Below are 13,023 nucleotides of genomic sequence, written 5' to 3'. Positions count from 1 at the left end.
TCAGGGCAGGGGAGGCCCAAGGGATCCTTGTGGTGCCAGGAAGAGCACTCCTGTTCCTCCTAGCCCACAGGGAACCTTTAAAAATAAAAAAAAAGTTAAGCTTACCTGGGCCTCCTGCAGTCAGGATCTATGCTGCTGCCAGCTTACACTGGCGGGCTTGAGCCCATGTGGCCCTTAGTTGGGCCCGTTATTAAAATGACTGTCAAAGAGAAAGATTGGCAGATAGACCTGTATGTGATTCACCGAGAGAGTTTGAAATGCTAGCAAGAAGTAGTTGAGGTAAACACTTACCTCTTTGGGCTGCCACAAAGCCACCAAGTTCTCCCTCACCCATATCTTCTATGGTCCTTACCCCAATAAGTTGGAGGGTTAATGTCTCATGGTGAGTAACGTGGAGGATATTGGCTGTCCTATCATTAGTGTGGGTTCTGTCTCAATGATTGTAAACAGTCTTCTTTAAAACCAGATGTTTTCGGCTTTTGCATGTAGCCCCAATTAGCAACCTGCGTTCTACCTGGTATGAAAATACACAGCATGAAAGCAGATTTAAGGGCCTTAGTGATTTGGTAACAAATCCTCCTTAGATATGGGGACGGTACCAGAGGACTCTAGGATTGCAAGTGTTACACCCCTGTTCAAAAAAGGAGAGAGTGATAAACTGGCAATAATAGGCCAGACAGCCTAATGTCGGTGGTGGGAAAACTTTCAGAGGCAATAATCTGGGGCAAAATTAATTGGCACTTGGAAAAGTATGGGCTAATAAATGAAAGTCAACATGGATTTGTTAAAGAGAAAATCATGTTTGATTAACTTGATTGAGTGCTTTGATGAATTCACAGAGAGGGTTGATAAGGGTAGTGCGGTTGTTGTGTGTATGGATTTTCAAAGTACCACATAATAGACTTGTTAGCAAAATTGAAGCCATGGGATTAAAGGGACAGTGGCAGCATGGTTAGAAAATTGGTTAAGGGACAGAAAGCAGAGAGTGGTGGTGAATGGTTGTTTTTCAGACTGGAGGGAAGTATACTGTTGTGTTCCCCAGGGGTCAGTATTAGGACCACTGCTCTTTTAGATATATATTATTGAACTAGACTTGAGTATAGAGGGTATAATTTCAAAGTTTGTAGATGTCACAAAACTCAGGAATGTAGTAAACAATGTGGAGGATAGTAACAGACTTCAGGAGGACATAAAATCAAAAGCAAAATACTGCAGATGCTGGAAATCTGAAATAAAAACAAAAAATGCTGGAAATACTCAGCAAATCAGGCAACATCTGTGGAGAAAGAAACAGTATTAAGGTTTCAGGTCAAAGATCTTTCATCAGAATGACTGACTTGTTGCCTGACTTGCTGAATATTTCCAGCATTTTCTATTTTTATTTCAGGAGGACATAGACATACTGGTGAAATGGGCAGACACATGGCAGATGAAATTTAATGCAGAGAAGTGTGAAGTGATACATTTTGGTCAGAAGAATGAGGAGAGGCAATATAAACTAAATGGTACAATTTTAAAGGGAGTGCAGGAATGGAGAGACCTGGGGGTGCACATACACAAATCTTTGAAGGTGACAGGACAAGTTGAGAAGACTGTTAAAAAATCATATGGGATCCTGGGCTTTATTAATAGAGTACAAAAGCAAGGAAGTTATGCTAAACCTTTATAAAACACTGGTTAGGCCTCAGCCGGAATATTGTGTTCAATTCTGGGTAATCCACTTTAGGAAGGATGTCAAGGCCTAGGGAGGGTGCAGAGGAGTTTACTAGAATGGTACCAGGGTTGAAGGACTTCAGTTATGTGGAGAGACTGGAGAAGCTGGGGTTGTTCGCCTTAGAACAGAAAAGGTTAAGGGGAGATTTAATTGAGGTATTCAAAATCATGAATAGTTTTGACAAAATAAATAAGGGGAAACTGTTTCCAGTGGCAGAACAGTCGGTAACCAGAGGACACAGATTTAATGTGATTGGCAAAAGAGCCAGAGGCGACATGAGGAAACATTTTTTTAATGCAATGAGTTGTTATGATCTGGAATGCACTGCCTGAAAGGGTGGTGGAAGCAGATTCAACAGTAACTTTCAAAAGGGAATTGGATAAATACTTGAAGGGAAAAAATTACAGGGCTACGGGCAAAGAGCAGGGGAATAAAACTAATTGGATAGCTCTTTCAAAGAACCGGCACAGGCATGGAGTGGCCTCCTCCTGTGCTGTACCTAATATGATATATTCAAGTTATATTTTGCAAAGGAAGCCTTTTCCTTTGGCAGGCATCAACTTGCTGCTACAGCTTTAAAGACACGGGCCTTGTAATACACGGGGAAGCATTAGGGGTGAGGCAGATGGGGGCAGAGTGGAACTTCTACCTGACTACGGTGGAGATCCCTGACCCTGTTGTAAATCCTGTGTTCAGGCTGCTGAGGGAGAGGGAGCATGTAGACTAGAGTCAGCAGGCCAAGGCACTCATGAACCTTGAGGAAAACAGTAAAAAAAGAATGATCTGGGTTCCACCCCAAATACTGGTTCCCGAGTGGACATTCCATTGTGAAATTACCCACCTCTCTCCCTAAACTTTCACAACCATGCTAGTTAGGAGGTATCAGATGTGAAAGGTGGGACCGGTGCTTCCAAGCTGTACTGCTGATCTGGCACCATACTGTGGACTGAGTGCTTAGTTTATGCTTAATATAGACATTTTTTCTTTTGAGTGGACGTCCTTTACTCAATCAAACCTTGGCACACTTCCTTAGTCCTCAAAACCCCATTTGTGCCTATGACCTATGGACATGGGGGATTGCATTGACTTTGTTAGTCACCTCCAACCATGCCTGCTAGACAATGGACACGAAAAATGGTGACTTTCCTCTCCTGCACTTCCTTCAGCAGAACCTTCTTTGTGATTTCTTCTGTGGTTGGGGTAATTCTGACAGTTCCTGCTGACATCCTCTCAAGCACAGCAATCAGTCTCCAGCCAAAAAGAGTCAACAGTCTTTTAAGAGCAGCAAATCTGCAAGAGCTGCTGCACTCCTCATTACCTGCCCACCAGCTGCAAGAATGCTCTGTGCACATTAGGTAAACATGCACTGATCGCATTTAAATTATGTAAATGAAGTGATCCCACTGAATCTGGCAGGGTTGAGAAGTCAATCTACTTGCACTGGAGCACAGCGATCGGGACTGGGTTTTCCTCCCAATCAGGGAATCAGCTCTTATCAAAAGCAAAACCAAATGGAGATTTTTAAAAACTTTTTGAAAGAAGAATTTATTACAACTTATAAATGTGTAAAATTAGAGTTAATTATTAATTTTAAACTAGGAGATGTGTAAGTTTTATTATGCAGTACAATCTGGATCAAAGAACAGTAACTTTTGACAATAATGAATTCATAAATCAGTAATAGAGCAATATTCAGCTTAGTGCTGAGCTTTTAAAGATGTGAGAAATCTTTCAACAAAAGTAAAAAAAGCTCAAAACCTAAATGCAAGAAATCCCAGCATCTTCAACATGTGAACAGTCAATGGGCTCCCATTTCAGTGATTTACATTCAGCAATCGTTTTCTCGTGTCCAGTGCATGCCAAACTTTTCAACCAAATTTTTCCCCTTCCTGTTAGTAAACACAAAGCAAAGTCAGACAAAATGAAATGCACCAAAATCTAAAAAAGAATTAAAGAGGCACCTTAGAACTGCATGTGATGCGGGTGTAGCGCATACTGCATGCGCCTAATGAGGCCTATGGCAGTACCACGGCAAATTGGCCCGCCAACCTCATTATTTATTACCAGCAAGCTGTGAGCGCCCGTTATGGCCCCAGAGGCCGGTCACAGGGGAGGATCTGACGACATCCCAGCCGGCTGTGGTCCTAATGTAAATTCGGAGGAAGGAGGCAACCGGAAAGGGGGCAAGTGATGGCTGACAACGGCCCATGGTTTTAATGAGGAACCGAAAGGAGCACTCCTGTGAATTTCATAGGATCATAGAATGGATACAGCACGGAAGGAGGCTATTTGGCCTATCGAGCCCGTGCCGGCTCTTTATAAGAGCATTCCAGTTAGTCCCATTCCCTTGCTCTTTCCCTGTAGCCCTGCAATTGTTTTCCCTTCAAGCATTTATCCAATTCCTTTTAAAAAGCCACGAATGAATCTGCTTCCACCACGACAACGCAAAATCGTCGAGCAGAAATTGATAGCCAAGTTCCGCACCCATGAGGACGGCCTCAACCGGGATCTTGGGTTCATGTCACGCTACACGTTACCCCACCAGCGAACAAATGTTATCTGTTTTTAATATAACGGGTCAGTTGCTGTCTTTTCTATGTTTCTACATCTCTATCTCTGTTTTTTTTTTGTTTGTTGTTTTTTTTGGTGATTTGTATATTCTGAGACCTTGCAGGTAACACCTGTCTGTCTGCACTCTGATTGCCTTGGCAATGGGCAGTTGAAAAAACTGTCTGTAATCACCAAGCATTGTTCTGTGAATTATAAATGCGATTTCATTTCGAGGATTTCATTTCCACGTCGTTCACCTGAGGAAGGAGGTAGCCTCCGAAAGCTTGTGAATTTAAAATAAAATTGCTGGACTATAACTTGGTGTTGTAAAATTGTTTACAATTGTCAACCCCAGTCCATCACCGGCATCTCCACATCATGACCACCCTTTCAGGCATCGTTGCGTGAAAAAGTTTTTCCTCATGTTACCTTTGGTTCTTTTGCCAGTCACCTTAAATCTGTGTCGACTGGTTCTCGATCCTTCCGACAATTGGAACAGTTTCTCTTTATTTACTTGATCTAAACCCGTCATGATTTTAAACACTTCTATCAAATCTCCTCTCAACCTTCTCTGCTCTAAGGGGAACAACCCCAGCTTCTCCAGTCTATCCATGTAACTGAAGTCCCTGATCCCTGGAACCATTCTAGTAAATCTTTTCTGTACCTTGTTTAAGGCCTTCACATCCTTCCTAAAATGCGGTGCCCAGGATTCGGCATAATACTCCAATTGTGGCCGAACCAGTGTTTTATAACGGTTCAACATAATTTGTTTGCTTTTGTACTCTATGCCTCTATTTATAAAGCTCAGAATCCCATATGCTTTATAAACCGCTTTCTCAACCTGTCCTGCCATCTTCAAAGATTTGTGCACATATTCCACCCCGGTCTCTCTGTTTCTGCACCCCTTTAGAATTGTACCATTTAGCTTATATTGCCTCTCCTCATTCTTCTTACCAAAATGTATCACTTCGCACATCTCTGCCTTAAATTTCATCTGCCCTGTGTCCGCCCATTCCACCAGCCTGTCTATGTCTTCTTGAGGACTATTACTATCCTCCTCACTGTTTACTACACTTCCAAGTTTTGTGTCATCTGCAAATTTTAAAATTGTGCCCCGTACACCCAAGTCCAAGTCATTTAATATATATATATAAAATCGCAGTGGTCCGAGAACCGACCCCTGGGGAACACCACTGTATACCGTCCTGCAATCCGAAAAAACAACCATTCACCACTACTCTCTGTTTCCTGACACTTAGCCAGTTTCGTATCCATGCTGCCATTGCCCTTTTCATCAGAGTGTGTCCGAATGTAAAATGGGCGTAAATCAGTGGAAACAATCGAGACCCGAGGAAAGCGCCAAACTCACATCATACAGTTTTTCTTTAAGTATGAAAAGTAAAGTTTTAACTCATTTAACCATCATTCATGCACATTATGCTCAGCATGTTTAAGAACCTGGAATCGGGGAAGCTTTCCAATTTTTAACGTGATTTATACTGATGCCATAAAAACATATTTAAAGAAACAGGTAATACAGTGCAGGTCTCAGTGATGATAATTTTTTTTAAATGCTTAAAAAGTTGTAATAGAACAGAAAAATGACGGTTTCCTATTGTGCCTGAAAATCTGGTCATAATTTGAAGAGAACCTTTGAGCAAACGCAACTGCAGGAAACCCACACATAAGGTTCTGTAACTTGGGGATGGTGCCATTATTATAAGTGTAGATACGTTCGGGTGGAGGGATAGATAAACGATCGTAAAAGATCGAGGAGATTGAGGTGTAGTGTACTTAGTCACGTAACTCGCTTAAGCCCAAAATTCTGCAATATTTTAGGCTGGGTATTTGAATAGCTGTCCAATTGCACGTGTATCTGGGTGCAAATACCCAGCAAATTCCAAGTCTTACCGCCTGACCATGTTTATGTCTTTGGGCACTTGAGCAAACAGAAGCAAATTACACAAATTTCAGGTATTAAGAAGTACTGTATAAGGGGGAAGCTATCCAATAAAAATAGAGTAAATGCCCCTTATCCCTCTTAAAGATTTGTTTTTGTTCTATCTTATGTTCCTCCTTTTCCTGATATTAACCCAGCTTGTCCTTCATCTTGCCCTTATCTTTATAGTCTGTCACCTTCATGAATCCACCTTTGGCTTCAAGAGGAGGTGAAGGGATTAAAAAAAAAGAGACTTGCATTTGTGTATTGCTTTACCGTATCTCAAAGGCATCTCACGTAGAATAAATTACTTTGATGTACAGTGACCGTTGATCTGTAGGCATTACAGGACTTTTCAGACCAAATCACACTGTAATTAGCCAAGAGGCAGAATTACAAATAGCAAAAAGGCTAAAACTTCAGATTTTTCTCTGCTAACAAATTACCGCAGCCACAAGATTTAGTGTCAGCTATAACTGGGATGCACAATAAACATGTGTAAAATGAGTTTGCTTTCCTGGCATTTTGTTTCTGAACTTAGAACAAATGTGGCTAAAAGTCTTATTCAATCTATGTAACTCTTAATAATAATTGTTCCAAGAATAAAATGTTGTTCTTACCTCCTCCAAAAGTAAAACTTTGAGACGCCCTTTGAAAATTCATCATGCGGCAGATTACATGTGCATCATTCAGGTCCCATCCTTCGCTGCATAATGTCCCCCATTCTCCTTTATGGAAAATTTCCACTCGGCCTCGCTTGCCACCACCAGCTATTCTAACGAATAAATCATTACCTGCCACAAAATACAACTCACATGTGGATATGTCATTGTTAAAAAAAAATGATTCCAGAAATTACTGTTGGTGATAAAAATGGATGAACACTTAATGTATTTGTATGATAGTCCACTATTTTAACACAGATGCAACCCGTTTATGTTAAATGGGTTAATCCCTCCCCTAAAATGTCCTCAGCACTGACTTTGAACCCCATGAAGTCTCATGGCTTCAGGTGAAACAAGGGAATGGAAATTTTCTGCTGATTATCACCTATAACCACCCACCACCCCACTCCACCCCCTACAACTGATGAATCAGTGCTGTTCCATGTTAAAGACTCAACGGAGAAAGCATTGAAGAAAGCAAAGGTGCAGAATGTGCATTTCAAAGTCCACCACCAAGAGTGGCTCAGTAGTACCACCACTGATTGAGCTGGCCAAGTCCTGAAACTCATAGCTGTCAGGCTGGGCTTATGCCAAGTGGTAAGAGAACCAAAACAAAGAAGTAATCTACCTGATCATGTCCTCACCCCATTACCTCTCACTGACACATTTGTCCACCATAGTATTTGCACAGTCCTTGTGAAGACGAAAAGTCTCATCTCCACGGTGAGGACACCCTCCATCATGTAGCGCGGCATAACAATTATCCTAAGTGGGACAGACAAGGGGCAGATATAGCATCCAAAAGACACTGTGGGCTATCAGAAGTAGCAGAATTGTATACCATGATGATCTGTAACCCCATGGCTCAGTATATCTCTCACTCTTCAATTACCATTAAGCCAGGAGGTGAACGATGGTTCAATTGGGAGTGTAGAAAGACATGCCAGGAACAGAACCCACTGAGCGGCTACAGGGCATTCTCAAGGGGGAGGGTGAGCAGGCAGAGGTCGTGGTCCACATTGGGACCAACGACATAGGTAGGAAGGGAGATGAGGTCCTGCATCAAGAATTTAGGGAGCTAGGTAGCAGATTAAAGAGCAGGACCTCAAAGGTTGTAATCTCTGGATTACTCCCAGTGCCACGGGCTAGTGAGTATAGAAATAGGAGGATAGAACAGATGAATGCGTGGCTAAAGAGTTGGTGCAGGAGGGATGGTTTCAGTTTCCTGGATCACTGGGCCTGCTTCTGGGGAAGGTGGGACTTGTACAAGTCGGACGGGTTGCACCTGAACCAGAGCGGGACAAATATCCTTGCGGGGAGGTTTGCTAGCACTGTTGGGGGGGGTTTAAACTAACTTGGCAGGGGGATGGGATACAGAGTGGAGCTACAATAGGGGGTGATGTGCAGCCAAATATAGAGAAAAAAACAAGTCAGCTTGGAAGACAGGGCAAATATGTAAGGGCAAGGCTGGATGGCATCTATTTTAATGCAAGGAGTCTTGCGAATAAGGTGGACGAACTGAAGGTGTTGATAAACACATGGGAGTATGATATTGTTGCTGTCACAGAGACATGGTTGAGGGAGGGGCAAGACTGGCAGCTCAATATTCCGGGGTACAGAATCTTCAGGCGAGACAGAGGGGGAGGTATAAGAGGAGGGGGGGTCGCAATATTAATTAAAGAATCAATTACTGCCATAAGGAGGGATGATATATTAGCAGGTTCCTCTAATGAGGCCATATGGGTGGAGCTTAAAAACAAAAAGGGGGCAAGCACTTTGATGGGAGTGTACTATAGGCCCCCAAACAGTCAGGGGGAGATAGAGGAACAGATATGTAGGCAAATCTCAGAAAATTGTGCAAATAATAGGGTAATAATAGTGGGGGATTTCAACTTCCCCAATATTAACTGGGATACTCAGAGTGTAAAAGGCTTAGAGGGTACAAAATTCTTAATGTGCATCCAGGAGAGCTTTTTGAGCCAGCATGTAGAAAGTCCTACAGGAGAGGGGGCGGTACTGGACCTAATTCTAGGGAATGTGGCCGGCCAAGTGGAAGAAGTGCTAGTAGGTGAGCACTTTGGTGACAGTGACCATAATTCGGTGAGATTTAAGGTGGTCATGGAAAAGGACAAGGAGGGGCCGGAAATAAAGGTTCTAAATTGGGGGAAGGCCGATTTTAATAGGATAAGGCAGGATCTGGCCAAAATGGACTGGGATCAGCTGCTTGTAGGAAAATCCGCATCGGAGCAATGAGAGTCTTTCAGAAGGGAGATTGAAACCATACAATGGCAACATGTTCCCGTAAAGGTCAAGGGTGGTTCCAAGAACTCCAGGGAACCTTGGATGTCAGGGGATATACGAGAATGGATTAGGAAAAAAAGGAGGGCTTTTGGCAGATACAAAAGGCTAAAGACGGAGGAAGCCCGAGAGGAGTACAAAAAGTGCAGGGGGATAATTAAAAAAGAAATTAGGAGATCAAGGAGGGGCCATGAAATAACACTGGCGAGCAAAATAAAGGAAAATCCTAAGATGTTTTATAAGTATATTAAGGGTAAGAGGATGACTAGGGAAAAAATAGGGCCCATTAGGGACAAAAATGGCAATCTGTGTGTGGAGCCGGCAGATGTAGGAGGGGTTCTAAATGAATTTTTTGCATCTGTTTTCACTATGGAGAAGGACGATGTAGACATAGAAATACGGCAGGGGGACTGTGATATACTCGAACATATTAACGTCGAACGGGAGGAGGTATTGGCGGTTTTAGCAGGCCTAAAAATGGATAAATCCCCAGGCTCGGACGAAATGTATCCCAGGCTACTGTGTGAGGCAAAGGAGGAGATTGCGGGGGCTCTAACACATATATTCAGAACCTCTCTGGCCACAGGGGATGTGCCAGAGGACTGGAGAACCGCTAATGTAGTACCATTATTCAAGAAGGGGAGTAGGGAAAAACCGGGGAACTACAGGCCAGTGAGCCTAACATCAGTGGTAGGAAAATTATTGGAAAAAATTCTGAAGGACAAAATTAGTCTCCACTTGGAGAAGCAAGGATTAATCAGGGATAGTCAACATGGCTTTGTCAAGGGAAGATCATGTCTGACTAATTTGATTGAATTTTTTGAGGGGGTGACTAGGCGTGTGGATGAGGGTAACGCAGTGGATGTGGTATACATGGATTTCAGTAAGGTCTTCGATAAAGTCCCGCACAGGAGACTGGTCAAGAAGATACGAGCCCATGGAATCCAGGGTGCCTTGGCACTTTGGATACAAAACTGGCTTAGTGGCAGAAGGCAGAGGGTGATGGTCGAAGGTTGTTTTTGTGACTGGAAGCCTGTGGCCAGTGGGGTACCACAGGGATCCGTGCTGGGTCCCTTGTTGTTTGTGGTCTACATTAACGACTTGGATATGAATGTAAAAGGTATGATCAGTAAGTTCGCTGATGATACAAAAATTGGTAGGGTGGTAAATAGCGAGGAGGATAGCCTCAGTCTGCAGGACGATATAGATGGGTTGGTCAGATGGGCGGAACAGTGGCAAATGGAATTTAACCCGGAAAAGTGCGAGGTGATGCACTTTGGAGGGACTAACAAGGCAAGGGAATACACAATGAATGGGAGGACCCTAGGCAAGACAGAGGGTCAGAGGGATCTTGGTGTGCAAGTTCACAGATCCCTGAAGGCGGCGGAACAGGTCGATAAGGTGGTAAAGAAGGCATATGGGATACTTGCCTTTATTAGCCGAGGCATAGAATATAAGAGCAAGGAGGTTATGATGGAGCTGTATAAAACACTGGTTAGGGCACAGCTGGAGTACTGTGTGCAGTTCTGGTCGCCACACTACAGGAAGGATGTGATCGCTTTGGAGAGGGTGCAGAGGAGATTCACCAGGATGTTACCAGGGCTGGAGCGCTTCAGCTATGAAGAGAGACTGGGAAGATTGGGTTTGTTTTCCTTGGAGCAGAGGAGGCTGAGGGGGGACATGATTGAGGTGTACAAAATTATGAGGGGCACAGATAGGATGGATACTAAGGAGCTTTTTCCCTTCGTTGAGGGTTCTATAACAAGGAGGCATAGATTCAAGGTAAAAGGCGGGAGGTTTAGAGGGGATTTGAGAAAGAACTTTTTCACCCAGAGGGTGGTTGGAGTCTGGAACTCACTGCCTGAAAGGGTTGTGGAGGCAGGAACCCTCACAACATTCAAGAAGCATTTGGATGAGCACTTGAAATGCCATAGCATACAAGGCTACGGACCAAATGCTGGAATATGGGATTAGATTAGACAGGGCTTGATGGCCGGCACGGACACGATGGGCTGAAGGGCCTCTATCCGTGCTGTATAACTCTATGACTCTATGACTCTATGACCAGGCATACCTCCTGAAGCTACAACACAGGGCTATCTGCATGCTAATCACTAAAAGCAATCGGGTGTAGAGTGAGTTAAGTGGCCCCATAACCAACATATCAGAGCAAAGCTCTCTAGTCCTACAACATCCAGTCAAGAATGGTATTGGACAGTTAAGCAACTAACTGGAAGAGGAGGCCCCATGAACATGCTGATCCTTAGCCATAATGGAGTCCAGTTTGTAAGTGCGAGAGACAAGATTGAAGTGTTTGCTATCATCTTCAGCCAAAATGTTGAGTGGATTATCCTACTCACTCTGCTCCCGAGGTCCCCATCATAATAGAAACCAGTGTCCAGTTCATTCTGCATCACGTTACAAAGCAATCAAGTGCATTGCAAGGCTATGGTCCCTGACAGCATCCTGCCTGTCGTGCTAAAGACCAGATCTAATCCCCCTGACAAACCTGCTCCCGTGCAACTACAACACATCCATCTACCTGACAATGTGGAAAAATGCCTAAGTACATCATCAACATCTTAAGAGTCAACTCTGACCAGAAGCTTAACTGCACTATAGCTAAAAATTGCAGGGCAGATGCTGGGTACTCTCCGACAAGTTGCTCACCTCCTAACCCCTTAAAGCCTCTTCACCATTTACTAGGCTAAAATCAGGAGTGTAATGAAATACTCACCACTCACCTGGATGGGTGCAACTGATACAACACTCAAGAAGCTCAACACCATCTAGGACAGAGCAGTCAACCTGATTGGAGCCCTGCCATGTACTGAATATCAACCCTCACTACCACTAATGCACTTTTGCTGCAGTATGCACTACTTACAGGATGCATTACAGCAACACACCAAGATTACTACCAGTGTCAGTGGCAGCATGGATACAAAAGCGGCTAAGTGACAGGAAACAGAGAGTAGTGGTAAACGGTTGTTTTTCGGACTGGAGGAAGGTATACAGTGGTGTTCCCCAGGGGTCAGTACTCGGACCACTGCTTTTTTTGATATATACTAATGACTTGGACTTGGGTGTATCGGGCACAATTTCAAAATTTGCAGATGACGCAAAACTTGGAAGTGTAGTGAACAGTGAGGAGGATAGTAATAAACTTCAAGAGGACACAGACAGGCTGATGCAATTAGCAGACACATGGCAGATGAAAATTAATTCAGAGAAGTGCAAGGTGATACATTTTGGAAGGAAGAACGAGGAAAGGCAATATAAACTAAATGGTACAATACTAAAGGGGGTGCAGGAACAGAGAGACCTAGGGGTATATGTGCACAAATCTTTGAAGGTGGCAGGACAGGTTGAGAAAGCGGTTTAAAAATCATACGGGATCTTGGACTTTATAAATAGAGGCATAGAGTACAAAAGCAAGCAAGTTATGTTGAACCTTTATAAAACACTGGTTCGGCCACAGCTGGAGTATTGTGCCCAATTCTGGAACTTTAGGAAGGATGTGAAGGCCTTAGACAGGGTGCAGAAAAGACTTACTGGAATGGTCCCAGGGATGAGGGACTTCAGCAGGCGCATGGGAACACTACCATCTGCACGTTCCCCTCCAAGTCACACACCATCCTGACTTGGAAATATATTGCCGTTCCTTCATCGTCGCTGGGTCAAAATCCTGGAACTCTCTACCTAACAGCACTGTGGGAGAACCTTCACCAGATGGACTGCAGTAGTTCAAGAAGGCAGATCACCAATACCTTCTCAAGGGCAATTAGGGATGGGCAATAAATGCTGGCATTGCCAGCAATGCCCACATCCCATGAATGAATAAAAAAAGTTACGTG

At 43.6% G+C, this 13,023-nt stretch overlaps 1 protein-coding gene across 1 annotated transcript in view; it reads right to left on the bottom strand.

Annotated features, from left to right (window-relative positions):
* Positions 1-3,296: 3,296 nt before the first annotated feature.
* Positions 3,297-13,023, bottom strand: part of marco (macrophage receptor with collagenous structure) — a 33,721-nt gene continuing 23,994 nt past the window's right edge. The window contains exons 11-12 of the mRNA XM_067988164.1: positions 6,824-6,997; positions 3,297-3,603 (exon numbers count right to left, since the gene is read on the bottom strand). Coding sequence (XP_067844265.1) covers positions 3,473-3,603; positions 6,824-6,997 — 305 coding nt within the window. The 3' untranslated portion in view covers positions 3,297-3,472. The remainder of the gene's footprint in view (positions 3,604-6,823; positions 6,998-13,023) is intronic.

The sequence above is a fragment of the Heptranchias perlo genome, chromosome 7 (assembly GCF_035084215.1).
Source record: "Heptranchias perlo isolate sHepPer1 chromosome 7, sHepPer1.hap1, whole genome shotgun sequence".
Taxonomy (NCBI): Eukaryota; Metazoa; Chordata; class Chondrichthyes; order Hexanchiformes; family Hexanchidae; genus Heptranchias; species Heptranchias perlo.
Note: the sequence above shows the minus strand (reverse complement) of the source record. Positions and strands in the feature narration are given on the sequence as shown.